This window comes from Amphiura filiformis, chromosome 6 (genome assembly GCF_039555335.1).
Source record: "Amphiura filiformis chromosome 6, Afil_fr2py, whole genome shotgun sequence".
Taxonomy (NCBI): Eukaryota; Metazoa; Echinodermata; class Ophiuroidea; order Amphilepidida; family Amphiuridae; genus Amphiura; species Amphiura filiformis.
Window position 1 is genome coordinate 16,090,972 of NC_092633.1, and position 19,731 is coordinate 16,110,702.

General features: G+C 36.0%; 1 protein-coding gene across 1 annotated transcript; it reads left to right on the forward strand.

The window, feature by feature from the left end:
• The first annotated feature begins 8,710 nt into the window (after positions 1-8,710).
• On the forward strand, positions 8,711-17,532 carry LOC140155059 (bolA-like protein 2). Its single transcript, XM_072177745.1, has 3 exons — positions 8,711-8,886; positions 15,553-15,647; positions 17,291-17,532. Exons 1-3 carry the CDS (start codon positions 8,824-8,826, stop codon positions 17,391-17,393), a joined length of 261 nt encoding a protein of 86 aa, XP_072033846.1. The 5' UTR covers positions 8,711-8,823; the 3' UTR covers positions 17,394-17,532.
• Positions 17,533-19,731: the final 2,199 nt, after the last annotated feature.

A 19,731-nucleotide genomic window follows, 5' to 3' on the forward strand; every position in this document is an offset into this window, starting at 1 on the left:
TACGCTTTTACATCAGCGGCACACGTTTAAGACGATTCATTCTACATTTAGCCTACAGAGTTACAAAAGGTGATTCAATAAAAAAATTGATGAAAGGTCCAAACACTTCCCTGGCTCGGTGTAAGCCCTAGACCTACATGTAGAACATTACATTAAAATGATATATACATATACATGTAATTGATACAACACTTTTTAAGCTATAACTCGTTTTGGCCTATAGCAAAGCTGAGACTAGTAAACCAACTATTGGTTTACTAGTCTCAGAGCAAAGTCGGGACTTCAAGACAAAATAGCTTGACATTTATGAACATAGGCCCACGATGACAGTGGACTATTGATTTTAAGGTTATTTCTATGAGCCCACTACCTTCTTCATGTTCTTGAGAAAGATATTTTCATACAATACTTATCAAAATACAATCAATGGCTTGATATGATTCTGGGGGGTGGCATAAAGTACCGTAAAGAACATTACATTACTGCCTAAGATGAAAGAAACGCATTTCAGCATCCCATTAACTCCGCCACTGGTGAAAATGTTCCAGACTCATTGTATAACCTACATTACAAAGTGAGTATTCAAGGCTATTTATTTCATGAGTTCTGATATCTTCATATGCCTTAGGCCTACATTGCAACATAAAATGTTTAACATCTTCTTGACCATCATTACAAAGGCTAAAAATGCCAGAAATTGTTCGATCCCAAATAGGCCTACTTACTTTCCTATCAAGAGCCAAAGTATTGGAGCGCGCTTTGAATTTCAAACTTACTCCACATACCTATAAAGAGAAGGCGCATTTAAGTTTTTAAAACGAACATAATCGTTTTAACTGGGCCATATGGAAGAACAGGGGAATACTTAAATTTTCCCCTGAATATGGACCCAGTATAAAGAAGAAATAAATAAACAAACGAGGAAGATTAAAGAAGCATTTCGTACCACAATATATTGTGGATCACGACGAGTGTGATTTTGTTTAAGCATACCAAACATTTCATTATTTTTATAATGGTAGGCTACGTACGTTTTGAACATAAAATCCATATCATTATTATTTTCTATTGACTGAATCCATTTCCATCTCATATTGAATTCATAATTAATACGGTATAAATTGCATTAAATACAATTTAGCTTTTTAGGCCATCTTTTTAGATCCATATACTGAGTATCCTTCAGTAGTAGGGTAAATTGGGGTAAATGGAACGGTGGGGGTAAATGGAACGCTGAGAATACAATTCCCTCAATCAAGAAAAAAATTGGGCAACATCATACCGACTGTTCCATTTACCCCCAACGCCATACGTTCTGCTTTCGTTTCATACCCCAAGCGTGGGTTTACTCGGTATTTGAGTGGAAGAAAATCTCAAATGTTGTCACTGACCTTGAAGTGGTGCTACGGTTCAGTGAACATTACTAATTTAAGGGTATTGATTCCTAACTATTTGAATGTTGTGCTGAGAGTTGTCTTACAATATTGGCAATATGTTTGTTATCTACAATAACATAAATGTTTTAAACAATAAAATAGCAGATTTTAATGATGAAATTATGCAAATTAATATGCTAATTAGCTAATTAATTAGTTTGGTGTTCCATTTACCCCACAACAGATCCACTTGGGGTAAATGGAACACGGTTGACTGACTTCAAATATATATAACATGTTAATATTTTTTTTACTAATTGGTTTAATTATTATGAAATTATATATTACAAATAACTAATTCATGGTAGATTAGGCCTCCTATTGATTTTTAAAAAATCTGAAAACCATTTTTTTCTGTTATGTACCGAGAGAAAGTGTATTTTTACGTGGTATTTTACCATGTTTATAAAAAAACATGAAAACAAAATTATTTTTGTTAATCTTTTGTTTAGTCACAAAATATATGTTAAATAAAATATTCTGATGTCTTTTCAATGTAAATATAGCTATGAATGTAGGCTCCTTGCAAGTAATTCTCCTTGTTCCAATTACCCAACCCACTGTTCCATTTACCCCAATTTGTTGGGGTAACTGGAACACCGTGACCATGCATGTATTTGGACCGATACAAGAAACAAAGCCATAAAATGGGAGTTTATCTGTTAAAACAAGTTGTAAAAACATATTATCTACTTATTGAAACAAACAAAAATCATATGTGACGTGTCATGTCAAAAGGAGACACTTTTGGGCAGGAATGTAAATTGAGAAATAGCCAAAAATCTGCCGGTGGGTGATTTTTTCACAATTTGAGTTTGTGCGAATTTGTGATGTTATTAATGTTAAAAATATTGTCTAGTAGTTTCAGACCGGAATATAACTGGCATCTTGTAGTTTTTGAGACATTTTAAAAATTAATTCCTATTCTCAACATTGTCAATAATATTTTTAAAGGCCGATATCTCAATTTCCAATTTTATAATACCATAACTTCCGAACTCAATATCTTCGCTTAGGTATGTCCGATTTCATTGGGGGAAACGGCGTTGTGGAGCAAAATATCTCTATATTTAAGATATGTAAAAAACTCAAAATTCATAACCTGCCCAAAAGTGTCTCCTTTTGACATGACACGTCACATATATGGATACCCTCCTGACCACAGAAAATGATTTATTGCTTAAGCGTTCCATTTACCCCAATTTACCCTACTTGACTTTTACCATGTCATGAGTGTACCTGATACATGAATGAAGGGAAAAAAGATACAAGCAAAACAAAACAAAAAAACAAACAAAAAATAATGATAAGTAGGCCTAGGCAAAAAAATACTTTTTGTCTCATAAACCCGCCGTGATTGCTATCTTCGGTAGACAGTCAAAATGATAATCATTAAAAAATCATTAAACATAAGAAAAAAAATAGAGGTATGAATTATTTTTTGTAGGCCCTAAATGCTATCTACAGAAGATAACAAGCAAAGCAAAAAACATGCAAAATAAGAATGTTCCAAAAAACATTGCCTAACACGAGTTCTAGATGATGGTGATTCAGTATTAACGCAAGGGAGGATTCAGTATACGCAAAATCCTGGGGCCGCCGGCCGGTAAAACGGCTATAATTTGCCGCGCGCTAAAATCGGTACTAGGCCGAATGCAAAGCTATAAAGAAATGTTAAAATGAAGAAGCTGACCAAAATTTAAAATGGCACTTATATAGCATAAATTATTGGAAACATGAAGGAAAGAAAATAAGAAAAACAAACAAAACAACAACAACAACAACAATAATGATTCAGTACGCAAAAAATTACTTTTTGTCTCATATAAACCCGCTGTGATTGCTATCTTCGGTATACAGTCAAAATGATAATCATTTAAAAAAATCATTAAACATAAAGAAAAAAATACAGGTATAAATTTATTTTCTTTGCAGGCCCTAAATGCTATCTACAGAAGATAGCAAGCAAAGCAAAAAACATGCAAAATAAGAATGTTCCAAAAACATGGCATAACACGCGTTCTATAGATGATGATGATTCAGTACGCAAAATGTGAGGATTCAGTGCGCAAAATCCCGGGGCAGGTAAAACGGCTATAATTTGCCGCGCGCTAAGAAAAAAAATCGGTACTCTCTAAATGTGAAAGAGTGAAAAATCACTCAAAAAGAGTGAAATCTCACTCTTTCAAAGAGCCATCTGAGTGACAACTCTTAGAGTGAAGCTCACTCTCAAGAAAGAGTGAAAAAATTCACTCCGGAAAAGAGTGAATCAGAAAAGAGCATTTATTTATTTATTTATTCATTTAGGCCTATTTTATATACAGGAATATCACAGCAGTATACTATGTGCTTTAAATTGTTGTGAGGCTAGGCCCCAGGTTAGGGTAGGGCCCGGTCTAGGAATATTGAACTGGTCTAAAGCTTAAGCACATACACCATGTGTCGAACTTCAGTGTGGAATGAATGATGAAAAACTATGGATTTAGTGAAGCTAATAGTCAAACTGTTCAATGGTGAGTATACTTAGGTGTAGGACATAACACTTGGCAAATACCATGTTTACGGTCACAGTCTGAAGCGTGATGCGGCGTAACCTACATAAGCTTACATATATGCGTACATGTAAACCGGCACTGGGCCGGTAACAAACTGCTCACGTATGACTTAGGCCTAAGCTTACTGCCGCCGTTGTCTCCAGACCAAGTGTATACTTGCTACGAGTTATGACCTACACATAAATGTAATCACTATTGAGTATGCTGTCTATTTCTTCATCAAATCCGCTTTCTTTTCGCCATTCATTCACACACTGTTCGCCATTTTGTTACACAAGTTCAACAAACATCGGCCGATTTTCGGCGCTTCTGATTGGCTGACAGTTCACTCCAAGAAAGAGTGAGATTTTGCGCCACTTTTGAGCGAGTGAGGCTCACTCGAAATCGCGAGTGAAATTATGTGTACTGTTTTCACTCTTTTAGAGCTAAAACCCACTCTTTTAGAGCTAACTTAAATTCACTCTGAAATTCAGAGTGGTTTTTCACTCTTTTACATTTAGAGAGTACTAGGCCGAATGCAAAGCTATAAAGAAATGTTAAAATGAAGAAGCTGACCAAAATTTAAAACGGCACTTATATAGCAGAAATTATTGGAAACATGAAGGAAAGAAAATAAGAAAAAAAACCAACAACAACAATAATGATTCAGTACGCAAAAAATTACTTTTTGTCTCATATAAACCCGCCGTGATTGCTAGGCCTATATCTTCGGTATGTAGACAGTCAAAATGATAATCATTAAAAAAATTCATTAAACATAAAGAAAAAAATACAGGTATAAATTTATTTTCTTTGCAGGCCCTAAATGCTATCTACAGAAGATAGCAAGCAAAGCAAAAAACATGCTAAATAATACTGTTCCAAAAACACATTGCCTAACACGCGTTCTAGATGATGATGATTCAGTACGCAAAATGTGAGGATTCAGTGCGCAAAATCCCGGGGCCGGTAAAACGGCTATAATTTGCCGCGCGATAAGAAAAAATCGGCACTAGGCCGAATGCAAAGCTATAAAGAAATGTTAAAATGAAGAAGCTGACCAAAATTTAAAACGGCACTTATATAGCAGAAATTATTGGAAACATGAAGGAAAGAAAATAAGAAACAAAACATAAAAGCAAAACAAAAACAAAACGAAGAACAATAATGATTCATTACTCAAAAAATTACTTTTTGTCTCATATAAACCCGCCGTGATTGCTATCTTCGGTAGACAGTCAAAATGATAATCATTAAAAAAAATCATTAAACATAAAGACAAAAATACAGGTATTGAATATTTTCTTTGCAGGCCCTAAATGCTATCTACAGAAGATAGCAAGCAAAGCAAAAAACATGCAAAATAATTATGTTCCAAAAAACATCGCCTAACACGCGTTCTAGATGATGATGATGATTCAGTACGCAAAATGTGAGGATTCAGTGCGCAAAATCCCGGGGCCTGTAAAACGGCTATAATTTGCCGCGCGATAAGAAAAAATCGGCACTAGGCCGAATGCAAAGCTATAAAGAAATGTTAAAATGAAGAAGCTGACCAAAAATTAAATTAAAGAAATGTTAAAATGAAGTAGCTGACCAAAAATTAAAACGGCACTTATTTTACAGAGATAATTGGGAACATGAAGGAAATAAAATAAAAAGCAAAACAAAAACAAAACAAAACAAAAAACAATGATGATTCAGTACGGCAAAAAAAAACCCTTTTTGTCTCATATAAACCCGCCGTGGTTCCTATCTTCATTAGACAGTCAAAATGATAATCATTAAAAAAAATCATTAAACATAAAGAAAAAAACAGAGGTATGAATTATTTTTGAAGGCCCTAAATGTTATCTACAGAATATAGCAAGCAAAGCAAAAAACATGCAAAATAAGAATGTTCCAAAAAACATTGCCTAACACGAGTTCTAGATGATGGTGATTCAGTATGATACCGTACGCAAGGGAGGATTCAGTATACGCAAAATCCTGGGGCCGGTAAAACGGCTATAATTTGCCGCGCGCTAAAAAAAATCGGCACTAGGCCGATTTTAAAAATTTAAAACGGCACTTATATAGAAGAAATTATTGGAAACTTGAAGGAAAGAAAATAAGAAAAAACAAAAAAAAAAACAAAGAACAATAATGATTCATTACTCAAAAATATTACTTTTGGTCTCATATAAACCCGCCCGCGTGATTGCTATCTTCGTTAGACAGTCAAAATGATAATCATTATAAAAAATCATTAAACATAAAGAAAAAAATACAGGTATAAATATATTTTCTTTACAGGCTCTAAATGCTATCTACAGAAGATAGCAAGCAAAGCAAAAAACATGCAAAATAATAATGTTCCAAAAACATGGCATAACGCGTGTTCTATAGATGATGCTGATTCAGTACGCAAAATGTGAGGATTCAGTGCGCAAAATCCCGGGGCCGGTAAAACGGCTATAATTTGCCGCGCGATAAGAAAAAATCGGCACTAGGCCGAATATAAAGCTATAAAGAAATGTTAAAATGAAGAAGCTGACCAAAATTTAAAACGGCACTTATATAGCAGAGATTATTGGGAACATGATGAAGGAAAGGAAATAAGAAACAAAGCAAAAAAGCAAAACAAAAACCAAACAAAAACCAAACAAAACAAAAAACAATGATGATTCAGTACGCAAAAAATTACTTTTTGTCTCCTATAAACCCGCCGTGATTGCTATCTTCGGTAGACAGTCAAAATGATAATCATTTAAAAAAAATCATTAAACATAAGCCCACTGTACTGATCACCTAAAAGTGTGGTCCACTTCATCAGAGAATAATCTCTCTCGTCTCTTTTTAAAATCAGTAGCTAATGAATTTTAAGTATGTTCCAGTCAGACGGGTTTGTTTTATCAGCCTAACAATTTGCTTAGGAAGATTTTCAACATGAGGGGGAGGGGGGCTGAAAATTGAAATAAATTGGTGAGCCACCCTCAGCCGAGGCCCCCCCCTTCCTGGAAGTCAGAAAATGTTGCAAAATATAGGTCACAATCACCCATTTCCTCTATTTTATCACAATTTTTTTACTTCACCTAGGATTATTGAGGGGGGGGGGGGCTGAAAGGTATATAGGCCACAAGCCCCCGGTTCCTAAGTCTTATATGCTAACAGCAAATTTAAAAAACCTCCAGTCTCCTGGCGCAACTTGAGCGCAAACGTTTTCTGAAACGAACCACTGAAAGTTGATAGTAGGCCTCATATCAGTTATGAGCAGAAATTCAGTGAAAACCTTTTTGCCGTGCCTTTTTGGCTGGCTTTTTTCACCCAGGCTTCAGCCTGGTGATATTACATTCAGTTTAGACCTTGTCCTTTGAACCCAAATTGGCTACTTTGAAACGAAGTAGCCAAATGCATTTGCTTCGTCCTCATTAAAATTATTTTACAGGATAATGCAGAGTATCTAATGGATCTGCAGGCTACTAAAAACTAACCTCACTCCCCATGACAAAATTCATAAAACTATATTCAGTAGTGCTTGACTTTACCCAGGAATGGATGGAATATTAACCTCATTCAAGTCCCCATGACAATTATTCGTACAGCTGTTCTGTAGCCTATGAAGTTATTTTTTGACATATAGGGATGATGTTGCAATCGGAAAGTTGACCGGTGAATGGCCATGGCCACTAATTCATGAACTTGGCTAGCTGGCTGGCTGGTCTGAGGTCACACTTCTTAAACATCTATGATTTGAATTGCATTGTTGCTCTCATCACAGACTGAATTAGAAGGAACCATTAAACTACTACTATTAAAGTCTGCTATTATAATCGGACACTAAATTAATTGTAAAAAATCCTCCTGCTCCCATCATGCAAGTTATTCCACTTAGACTGTTTGATATAGGCCTATACTTTGATCAAAATAATTAAGCATTGATTAAGCATTTGCCAGTGAAACATTCTCACTCACAAAAATCACAGATACTCAACATGAGAATCTGTGCAATGTTTGACAGAGAAGGTCACTAAATCTGGCCATCTCAAGTTCATAATTAGTTTTGATTGATCTTCATGTACCAAATCATTTACTTTAAATTGATATCCTAGCTGTGACCTATGAGCCAAATGTTCAATAGCATAGTAACACCACATGCATTCATATACATTTCACATATTGGCATAATGGGGATTGATGTTCTCTGACTGCAGTCAGAGGGCTACATGTATACCAGTATGGCTAGTAGTAGCATACAGGTAGTTACTTATTCAGCAATCATAGCTCAGTTGTGGAGTACTAGTTCTTTAATCACCACCTTCTTGACCTTCTTGACTGATCAGAAGACTACGGTGTTTTATATAGGCTTACTGCATACACTGCCTACCTCTTTGCAGCTATGTGGAGCTAAGGTGGGGCAGTCGGGGGGGGGGGGTTGTGCAGTCATGTGACCTCCGTACGGCCTGGGTACTCCCTTTTAAAGGGATTTTTATTAGCCCTTCCCCATAATATAATATTCTACAGGAACATAGGCCTAGACCCTATTAAATAGGCCTATATCAAAAATATACCTGAAATATCATAAAATGTTAATTTTTTTTTTAAATTTGGGTGTATCAAGGCTGTAGTATCAAGTATAAAAGTTAAATTGAGGAAAAAAGTCAAGGTATGACTTGTTGTACCCATCCCAACCATAATAGAAGTAAACTGATTTGTATTGGGAATTTTGTATACTTCTTTTACAGAGTGCGCGCCCTCACATTTAAGTGCACACGAGCTGTAATTAACAGAGCAAAGTGGGGAAAATCCGCCGAAAAATCCGAAGAAAGTTACACTGTAGTTTTCCATTTTGGTGCATATCTTTACAGTGTCTGATGGCTATAACGGCAGAAACAGTTGAAAAGAAACTTCGGGATGAACTAGAAGCAACTCACGTGGTAAGCATTTCGTGATTTTACGGCACCTGATCTTGCTGGCCAAGGTCATGACGGGGCAAAGACAAAGTAAAGTTGCCGAATTCTGAACCGAGTTCCATGAATGATCTGCATGATCATACATAAAATGTATTAATATATGTAATTCATGAATTGGGCTGAGTATTTAGGGATGGTGCAATAATTATGTGTACTCCAGGGTGGTGAATATGGGGGGGGGGGTTGGCAGGTCGAAAAGGGGGGGCAAGCATTTTTGGCAGGTTGAAAGGGGGGGGGGTCAACCCAGGCCGTGGGTCAAGCGATTTTTGGCAGGTTGAAAGGGGGGGGGGGCTAGCGATTTTTGGCACAGATATTTTGGGCACTGTTTCTATATTACGTCCTATAAAGGTGGAGGAAAACATTATGTAGGTATCCCAGGCAAACCTAGTTAACACATTTGCTAGTCAGCCAAATTCGCCGACAATGTCAATGCATATTTACATAGAAATTTAAAACAACTGGTCAAGAAGGAAACCTACATAAATATGTTTTCTATACTTCACTTGACCCAAATTTTTGTTTTTATAAGGTGATAAGCACAGAGATCTTGGATCTTTACAGAGATGTTGATCTTAGTTCCAGTAAAAAGAGCTGATTTCTAATGTAGGTATCCCAGGCAAACCTTAGTTAACACATTTGCTAGTCAGCGAAATTCGCCGAGACCGGGGCCCAAACACAATGCATATTTACATAGACATTTCAATTTTTTTCGAGAATAGGTCGGTGAAGGAAACCTACATAAATATGTTTTCTATACTTCACTTGACCCAAATATATGATTTTTTATGGTGATAATCAAGTCGCACATGGAATTTTAGAGGGATTTTGATAGCAGTTCCATTAAAAAAAAGCTGCTATCGCCATGAGACTAAGATCTAGAAACACCTGTAAATGCCGTTTTGGGGAATTTTGCTAGCAGAATCTTTTTGATGAAAGTCAATCTTTGACAAGATGTAACTTTGTTACGGAAAGTGCTATGACAAAAATGTTTTCAGTTTTGGCTTTCTTTACTCAAGGGCTTTAATTTGATATGTAAAATGATGCAGTTTGATGGCAAATTTGAATTCACCTAGCATACCTACATAATGAGACTAAGATCTAGAAACACCCCCGAAAAGCTGTTTTGGGGAATTTTGCTAGCTGAATCTTTTTGATGAAAGTCAATCTTTGACAAGATGTAACTTTGCTACGGAAAGTGCTATGAAAAAAAGGTTTTCAGTTTTGGCTTTGTTTACTCAAGAGCTTTAATTTGATATATAAAATGATGCAGTTTGATGGCAAATTTGAATTCACCAACCTAGCATACCTACATTATGATTAGGAACACGTTCAAATATGCACAATTTCCTGCTCGCTACGTACGCTTGTATTCTTCCTTCCTTCCTTCCTTCCATATACGTTAGGGTGATTCACAAAAAATGAAATTGGTATTTTTCAACGGGACACCCCCTCATTTTGTTCATTTTGGTAATAAAATCATACCTGCAAAATATGAAAAAATTCAAAAAGTTTAGGGGTGCTACCGGTCAATGAACTTTTGTACACAAAGTCAATGGGATTTATGAGCCATTTTCTTTACAACACAAAAAAGCCATGTTAATTTTCCCTGATTGTGCCAAAAATATTTGATCATAGTGTGAGTAATGTCCTTAAAATAAATGCTAAAGAAAATTGTAAAAATGTTAACCCGCTTTCCAGAAAATTGCATTTTTGTGAAAACTGTTACATTTGGGGCAAGGCAGTTGCTGGAACAGCCAAAATATTATGGTACTTGGCTAATATAAAGTTGTGTTTATGGGGCTCTAGTTCTTTCTTTTTTTTAAAAATGTATGTAGGTTTGTAACTGTAAATTATGTTATTCAAGTGTTGAATGTGTGTAGGTTTGTAATTTTATGTAAGTGTAGTGTAATGTTTAATGTGTAATCCAGTAGTAAATGTGTCTTAGCCACTCTAGCTCTTGTCACAAGTACCTTGCACAAGGTGTAGTTTTGAACTGGCCACTATCCAATGTTGTGACCCCAATTTATATACATTTCTTTTCAACCATGGTGAATCTAATCCTTCATGTGGTCATTCAATTCAAACAATACAAATCTTCATCAGGTATGGCCATAATGACCACCCCTGATACAGATGTATGGATTTTGATAGTTACTATTACATAAGAAAACTAATATGTGAAGAATTTTTATCTTTTTTTTTATCAACAGTTCAGTTCAATAAGGTATCAATTTGGGGTGCCTGGTGGGATTCCAGGGGATATCCCAGGGTATTCTTTTCTTGAGCTACACTCCCTCTGTCACTTTTGAAACATTTTTTATTATTACAGTCAACTATGAACTTTAATTTTGTAAAAACCCATGTTTTCACAAAGTTAGGTATATCATTGAACATTTACTTCAGTTTTGCAAGCCTGGTAGACTTTTTAGGCCCTGAAATAAGCGTTTGAAATTTTTGACAAAAAATCCCATTGACTTTGTGTACAAAAGTTCATTGACCGGTAGCACCCCTATACTTTTTTGAATTTTTTCATATTTTGCAGGTATAATTTTATTACCAAAATGAACAAAATGAGGGGGTGTCCCGTTGAAAAATACCAATTTCATTTTTTTGTGAATCACCCTAATATACGTGCTTACCTCAACAGTTTCAGTATCAACGCACAGGCTTTACGTGCAATTTTTTTACCTTTGCACGATCCTGGAACCTAGGATAGATGAGTGTATTTTTGAAGTACAGTCAACAGTACCGGGATGATCCCCTGCTCTTTACGAATAGCCTGTGACATTCTTTAACGTGCACACTACATTAATGTGAGAAAATATGCATGTACACGGGACCGACAGCTTAAAGTTATTGTTATTTCACTCCAGAAAATTGATTTCAATTCTATTCAAATTCAATTCTTTCTATACCTGGAGTCTTCCTATTCAATTCCAATTCAATCCACCTTGCTTTAGAATTAATTCAATTCGATTCCAATTCAATTTGTCAATTGCAAAATCATTTCAATTCAATTCCAATCCAATGCAGTGAAATTAACAGCTAATCCATTTCAATTCAATTCTGAGCATTCATTTCAATTCCAATTCAATTCCAATTCCAATACAGTTGCAGTTTAGTGTTAATTGACCAAAGGCACACTGCAGAATTGTGTCTAGAGGTTGAACACTTTTTTGTCCTCGATTTGTAAACACATGTAAAATCTAAACACAAATGTCAAACTTCAAAACATTAAGTGTTTAATATCTAAACACAAGGCATCAAAATCAAATTACTAAACATGTTTAGCAAATAGCAATGTTTACAAATCGAGGATCGACAAGATGGTGTCTAGAATGGTGTTTAATATTTAGACGCTGTTTTTGCAGTGCATGTTTTAAATGTTATACCAATTTTATAACACTTTAGTCAGCAACACAAAGTCAAAGTCAACAGAAGATACTTCATTGTAACTCACTTTTCACATTCAAACAATGTAAGTGATCCTTGACCTCTGGGTCCTATTTTATGAAACGTTGGAACTTCTTAGTTCTTAGGTGACTGACTTCCTAATATTTGTCTTATCTTCTTGTCCACCATGCACATCATTTTCTAAACTTAAGGTGTGATTGATAATGGGACCCTGTCCCCACACTGACCTCAAAGATGTCAAAAATCAATTGGTTTTGATACTATTACATAGCCCCTACTTGTTACACCCAAATCCTTGTACTTTTGAAAAGTGTGAAAAAAGCTGTCAAAGATATAGGCCTAAGCATTTTCTTTAATGGTTTTCTCATAAGGGCTTTATGATCAGTGCCAAAAGTTTGAGATCTTTGGCAAGTTGGGGGGGGGGTCTTATACTCACATTATAGATCATATCAAGTAATTAAAAAGATTGGGAATGCTAAGAATCAATTTGCATCATGTTAGAAGATATTAGTGTCTTAATGAACATAGAACCTATAATTTTCCACATGACAAGAGAGACAGTTGATATTCTTCTAAAGAAAGATTAAGAAGAACTCCAAAAAAGTCTCAAAAAAGTTTAACTATACCTGTGTATGAGAAATGATATCATATACTTTTAATTTTCTCCAATATACAGGGTGTCCCAGAATGATTTGTACCGTGTTTGCAAAAATAACTAAAAATAGAAGACGGGCAGTGTATCTATTTTTGATACCAGCATTATAATGTTGGATATGTCTCCTACTTATTCTGTTAATTTCAGCACGCTACCTTTATTTGTTTTGGCGTGGCATGCATTAATGTAAAATCGATGAAAAACGACTCGGATACCTTTGAAAAATGGCACGATACGATTAAATGAAGAACGTGGGATGTTTGGCACAGCATTTCGACGACAACTACTGTTGGGGTTGCGCCTTAAAGCCCGCCTTAAAGCTTGCCGGACAGCTGCAATGTTCGCTCTAGTTCTTGCAGTCTTACGAGCACCTGAAGCTTCACTCTGCCGATTCCTGACAGTTCCGTGCTCGTCAAACTTCTTTACGTTATACACTATCGTCTAATGAATCTTCTTTGCGTCTCAACATAGCTGCCGGTTTGCCAGTAAGTTTTTGAAAGAAATCCACGCTGCTGTACAGTAAATTGAGGAGCCGACTTTTCTGTACCACAACCAGTTCGATCTCTGCAAGCATTTCAAATGACATGGACCTCACACCACAATAACTATATTTAAAACTACCGCCAAAGAGAGAATGGGATTAGGCCACAAATCCTTAATTCCATATAATGATTGCTTCAATAACGTCATAAATAATAGATAGATATCGGCTATTTAGTGGAAATATGAACAGGGCACAACTAAAATACCTGCATAACTTTGTCCAAATAACTTTGTGCTGAACGGTTAGTAATGTTACGGATTTTCAAAATAGGTTGCGTTGTCAAAACTTAGAATTCACCATTTTTACATAATCTTCTATAACTTCTACTAGAAAGCGTCCAATTTTTAAAAACTAAACAATCTGAGAAAGCTAACTATATGTAGAACTTAAAATGCAAAACAATATGACCATTCAACATGCCCTTCATACCTAAAAAATTCCATCTTTCCCGGTACAGATCATTCTGGGACACCCTGTATGTGTATTTTATGCTATCATTTTTAAATGAAAGCTTTCCAGATTACTTAGTTGCAATATGTTTTGTACCACTTTATGTTTATGTTTTGTACCAGTTTATGGTGACCACTGTTTCTTTTTATTTATCATGTTTAGGGAAAACAGTTTGCTTGTTTAAACAGAGCAGAACTTCATGAGGGAAGGGTACTTTTTACAGGTGGAATGATCTGGAATCACAGACATCTGCTTGTGAATTGAAATGCTGAATTGAAATCAAAGCTGAATTTCATTTCAATTCCACTTCATTCTTCATCACTCAACTTGATTTCAATTCCAATCCAATTCAATTCTTCATTGCTCACGATGATTTCAATTCCAATCCAATTCAATTCATGCCCAAGCCCACTCATTTCGATTCCAATTCAATTCCAATGCATTGAAATGAAAATCGCCCAAATTTCATTTCAATTCAATTCGATTTCAATGCATTGAATTAACATTACTTAAAGTGCCCTCCAAAGCACTAAGCAAGTAGAGTGAATTGCCTTGCTCAAGGACACAAAGAGCCAGCCGAGCTTAAGTGGACACCCAGAATCAAACCTGGGACCCTTGGGTTCACAGTCTAACGCCTTAACTGCTCGGCCATTTAGACAATTTAAGATTTTAAATTCGGGTTCCCAAAAATCTTAGTGTGTAAAGGCGGGGGGGCAAAGATTTTTTTGCATGTCAAAAGGGGGGGAAGGTTTTTGGCACGTCAAAAGGGGGGGGAAACGGTTTTTGGCACTGCAAAAGGGGGGGCAAGCGATTTTGGGAATTGTTTAATCAAGTGTTTCTGTACTGTTTTTAAGCCTTTTTAGAGCGTTTCATTTAAAAGGCGCCCATGAATATGTGCCAAAATTGCTCCCCCCCCCCTCGGCTTGCCAAAAATTGCTTGTCTCCCCCCTCTCTCCTTGGCGGGCCAAAAAAGGCTTTGGGAGCACTAATTTGTGCCTTAAACTTTAAAAACAAAATGACAAATGCAGCAATTTTGGGTTGATCCTTCATGTAATTATTTTGTGTAAGCTAATCCTAACCCTAACCCTAATCCTAACCCTAACCCTAATCATAACCCTAATCCTAGCCTTAACCCTAATCCTAACCCTAATCCCAACCCTAAACTAACCCTAAACTTAACCCTAACCCTAACCCTAACCCTAATTTCGTGTAAAATTACATGAAGGAATAACCCAATTTTGGTAACAATTTATTGCACTTTACAAATCATCCCAATTTTTCCCCCACTTTTCTGGGATTTGCATTCCCACGTTCCTGCCCTAGTGCCCTGAATGAAAAGCGGACTCCGTTTTCATACCTTTCAACTTGGTGTCAAGTGGAATGAGGAAACTATTTCATTATTCATTACGATATTTCTTGCGACATATTTTTATGATTTGGTTTGCCAACACACAGATACCAAAATATGTTAAGTTTACACAATCCACATATAAACTGCTGAGTCATGTACCCAATAACTGCTGAGTCATGTACCCACTATGATGTAGCTCTTTTTTATTTTCTTCAGGAAGTGATTGATGATTCTGGTGGGTGTGGTGCTAAATTTAATACTGTGATAGTTAGCAACAAGTTTACAGGCAAGCCACTATTACAGCGACAAAGGTTAGTGCTCAATTATTTACACATACATGTATTGGCTATACCCCGCCACACACACCCCCACATTGGACCTATACACACCTACACATCCATCCCCACACCAAGACAATGACCAAAACCTGGGTACCCCTGTTCCGTCCCGTTGATGTCCTACCTGGGCCTGAATGGACTTAACGGGGGGCTACCCGAGGGTCATTATTGAATTAACAAGCTTTGCTCTAGTTCTGAAAACCTTGTGTGAAATTCGAAAAGTTAAATGACTTGGTTGAGGTGGTCAGTGGCGTGCGCAAAGGGGGGGGGGGCATGTGCTCCCCAGTTTTGTCAAAAAGTCGGGTGAAATGCACCCAATTGGGGAAATTGGGGAATTAGCTATGATGGCGAGCAAAGTGATCCAAAAAATTTATGATCAGTCGGGGGAATCGAGACCTGTGCCCCCTGACCTTTGAAAACCTGCACACGCTACTGGAGGTGGTCAATCAGTACATAATCCAATTCCAAGAGGCCAAGAGTTTATTTCCTGGGATAATTAAACTAAATGGTAATTTAAACTTTAAAGATTAAACAATGCCAAATAGTATCTTAAGTTGCAAGCTGTTGTTTACATTAAATATTTTGCAGGTATGTTTATTTTCACTAAATACCAGTGCTACTCAGTAACAGCTGTTTGGAGACAATTTATTTAAAAACAATTGAGTACAAATTTCTCACTCCACTTGACTTGATCCATCAGCAGGGGCCGGGCACCCACATGTAAATTACTTAGAGTATGGGTGTGACTTACCCACACTCATATACACACCATTACCCTCCATACACCTACATTTTACATTTGCACCCCACCCACAATTATACACACACTTCTGCCCACAGAACACACAATTGAATACCTAAGTGGAAGAAGGGACCAACTCCAAATTTTTACAAAAATGAGTTTGACCCAGCATTTTATTGCCAGCAGACTGTTCTTCCTTGTGTGTGAAAGATGAGCCAAAATCCACTCTCTAAATAGTCTTCCATGTACACTTAATCGTGGTTTTCATGGAAGAAAAGCCCAACTCCATGGAGTTGGGCCCTTCTTCCACAAATATTGGATTAAAGATGAATTTTGTTCATCCATGAACTCTGCTTTTCACAACAATAAACTTTCTTGCTAGCATATTACATGCTTCTACTTGTGCAATTAATGGATAATTACCAAATTTCTGTAGCTATTTATAACACATCTGCTTACAGAACGGGCGCTAGTAGTATATTAGTGGAAGAAGGGCCCAATTAAAGCTTGTATTAAGATCTGTACCATTGCCATGGATCATATATAATTTCGAATGTACGTATAAATACTGTATGTTCATGTATCAAAGGTCCCCTGAATGTATATGTATATAAAACTTTTCAAAATATTAAGTTTTTTTTTCTCTTAATATCTCAGTTTTGATGGAGCTGTGCCCTTCTTCCACTCAGGTATTCAATTGTGCTTGCTGAACATTTTCTTCAAACTTTACATCCATATATCCACTGTACATTTGCTAGCGTACTATGTTTGAAAATCCTACATACATGTATAGCAAGTTGGTATAAGGCATGTGGGATTTTTGTATTTTATAACTCACACTAAAATAGTCAATTCTGTTTTCTTTTCTTTCCAGAATGGTACACGCGTGCCTTGAAGAAGAACTGAAATCCATCCATGCCTTTTCAATGAAAACCATGACACCAGAACAATGGGAACAGAAGCAACAAACGAAATGACACCAGCTTTACCTGATTCCATATCATCATTTTTTTCTACATGCTTGTATAAGAGGACAATACCTGACATGCATTTAACCCACATAGCTGTGTGATATACACATATTTTTAATTCCAAGTACCAAACCTTAAGAAGAATCATAGCAGTGTACATATTTTTGACAGTATTTATAAGCAGAATGAAAGAGTGTACGTGGATATTATGCATCTCAAAATTGGATATATTTCTATATAGCTGCTTCTGCTTTGGTATACATATTTTACAGTGAATGATATGATAGCTTATACATTGTAATCCCTCACCTGACTTCCTGGGAATGGTTCTGGTCAACCTGAGAAGAAATTCCACCAACAAATTACAATAGTGAAACCATACCTTGACCCCGGACCTTGACCTCCAAGACTTTTTTAGTTTTGTATATTTTCTTGAGGATGGTCAGGTTTTGTGACATTAATTAATTTTTAACCTTGATTGAATGACCCCCTGCGTATTTCCAAACTGAATATTCAATCTCATTTGATATAAGAGAGAAAACACATTTACCATATTCGACCAAATATACTGAACTTCCTCAATAAGCACTCCCTGTGGACTTACATACATATTCCTGTATGAGAGTTGAGAGACCCTTCTGGTACACTTTGAGCTTGCAATCGGGGTCAAAAATCACAAGAAAGTGATCTGAGAATGCAGTTTCAATGTTTAGATATGCCATTTGCTTGAATGTAGTAGTGAATAACAACATTGTTTTGTATGGGAAGTGTCTGTTTTAATTTGCATAACATAGAAAGGTCAAAATGGTCCAAGTTCTACACTATTTTTTTGGTATAATTTGTTTGGTGTTATGTAACAAACCTGTAGTACAGTGTTTTATATATTTCACTCAACTTTAACCCTTCGTAACTCAAGTAACCATTTGTAAGTTACAAATACCCTTTTACTAGACTTAACTTTACGAAGGGTCCCTGTAGTAAATCCCTAATACTTACGAAGGGTACCAATCTCGGATCATGTGTCAGTTTTGTGAAATGGAACTTACGATACGTTGTAAGTTACAATTGATTTTGAGACTTACGAAGCTTTGTAAAGTTTAGTGAAATGGACCCTGGTCCTTTTAATGTACGTAGTATTCATAATGTCAATGACTTGGTTAATATTGTAACGGGACCGAGCTTGCCCTAATACTTTTATAAACGACTGGTGGAGAAGACTAGCCTTCTAAACATACAAGTAGTAGTAAGAGTATGAGCGGCGTGAGCCGCGAATATTCTTACAAACTAGTAGCACCCACCAAAATGCTCTTATAGAGGTGTCCTCTTTATGGCCATCTGTCTTGGTCTCAAACTTGTCATCAACTCCAACTTGTTTCTCTATAAACCTGTCAACAACAATTCCTACAATTATCTACATGTAGGGTCATGGCAGGTAACTGGGTAATTCATTGAGCAAGGTAGACATGGTAGATGGTCATTGTATGTGTCCAGATTTATAGACTGAGTTTGACAGTTTGTTGTTGTGTGACAACCTTAATTTCTTCCTATACATTTTTACCTTGCTTTCTTTACTTCTTCCTTACTGTCTTCCTTATTTTCTTTCCTATCTTTTTTCTTACTTTCAATCTTTCTTTCCTTCTTCATATGCATTTCTTTCTTTCTTTCCCTTCATCCTTCCTTTCTGTTTTCTTTCTTTCTTTCTTTTTCTTCTTCCTTCCTTTCATTCTTTCTTTTCTTTGTTTTTTCTTTCATTTTTCATTCTTATTTTCCTTCTTTCCTTTCTTTCATTCTTTTTTTACTTCTTTCTTTGTTTTTCTTTCTTTTTTTTTTTTTTTTTTTTTCTTTCCGTCCTTCTTTCTTTCCATTTTTCCTTCAAAATCCAAACTATCAGTGTATTAAAAGAGTATCTTAGCTTTAACCAGCTAGGTCCCTCACATTGAGATGTTTCAAACATCTGTCAAATATGGTACATATCTCTTGTCACTACTATAATTAAAAGGTGGTCTCCTAACAAATATGATCTGGTTTAGTTTTGTATGTGAGGTGAAGGTCAGAGTATAGTTGCCTTTGCAAATCCAAAATATTGGGTATTGGTTTTACACCCACATATGTTTACAACATCAATCTGTCTCAAAAATCTGTTATCAGTCAAGTATGTCACATATCTGTTGTCACTTAATTGAAAGTGTTCTCTTGTTGAAAGTTCTTTTTAAAAGACACAATGCAGTTCATATTGCATTGTACAATTTAAATATGGAAAATTATAGCACTGCTGGAAAAGGGTACGGTGTGCTACTAGTGGTAGCGTAGTATCAAAGACTAGAATTCTCCCCAAGACATGTTG

Bases quoted from the DNA above. Each gene is read 5' to 3' on its own strand.
- LOC140155059 (XM_072177745.1), top strand. From the start codon at position 8,824: ATGGCTATAACGGCAGAAACAGTTGAAAAGAAACTTCGGGATGAACTA. The intron at 8,887-15,552 runs GTAAGCATTTCG...TATTTTCTTCAG, and splicing joins AACTAGAAGCAACTCACGTG to GAAGTGATTGATGATTCTGG. The intron at 15,648-17,290 runs GTTAGTGCTCAA...TTTTCTTTCCAG, and splicing joins CCACTATTACAGCGACAAAG to AATGGTACACGCGTGCCTTG.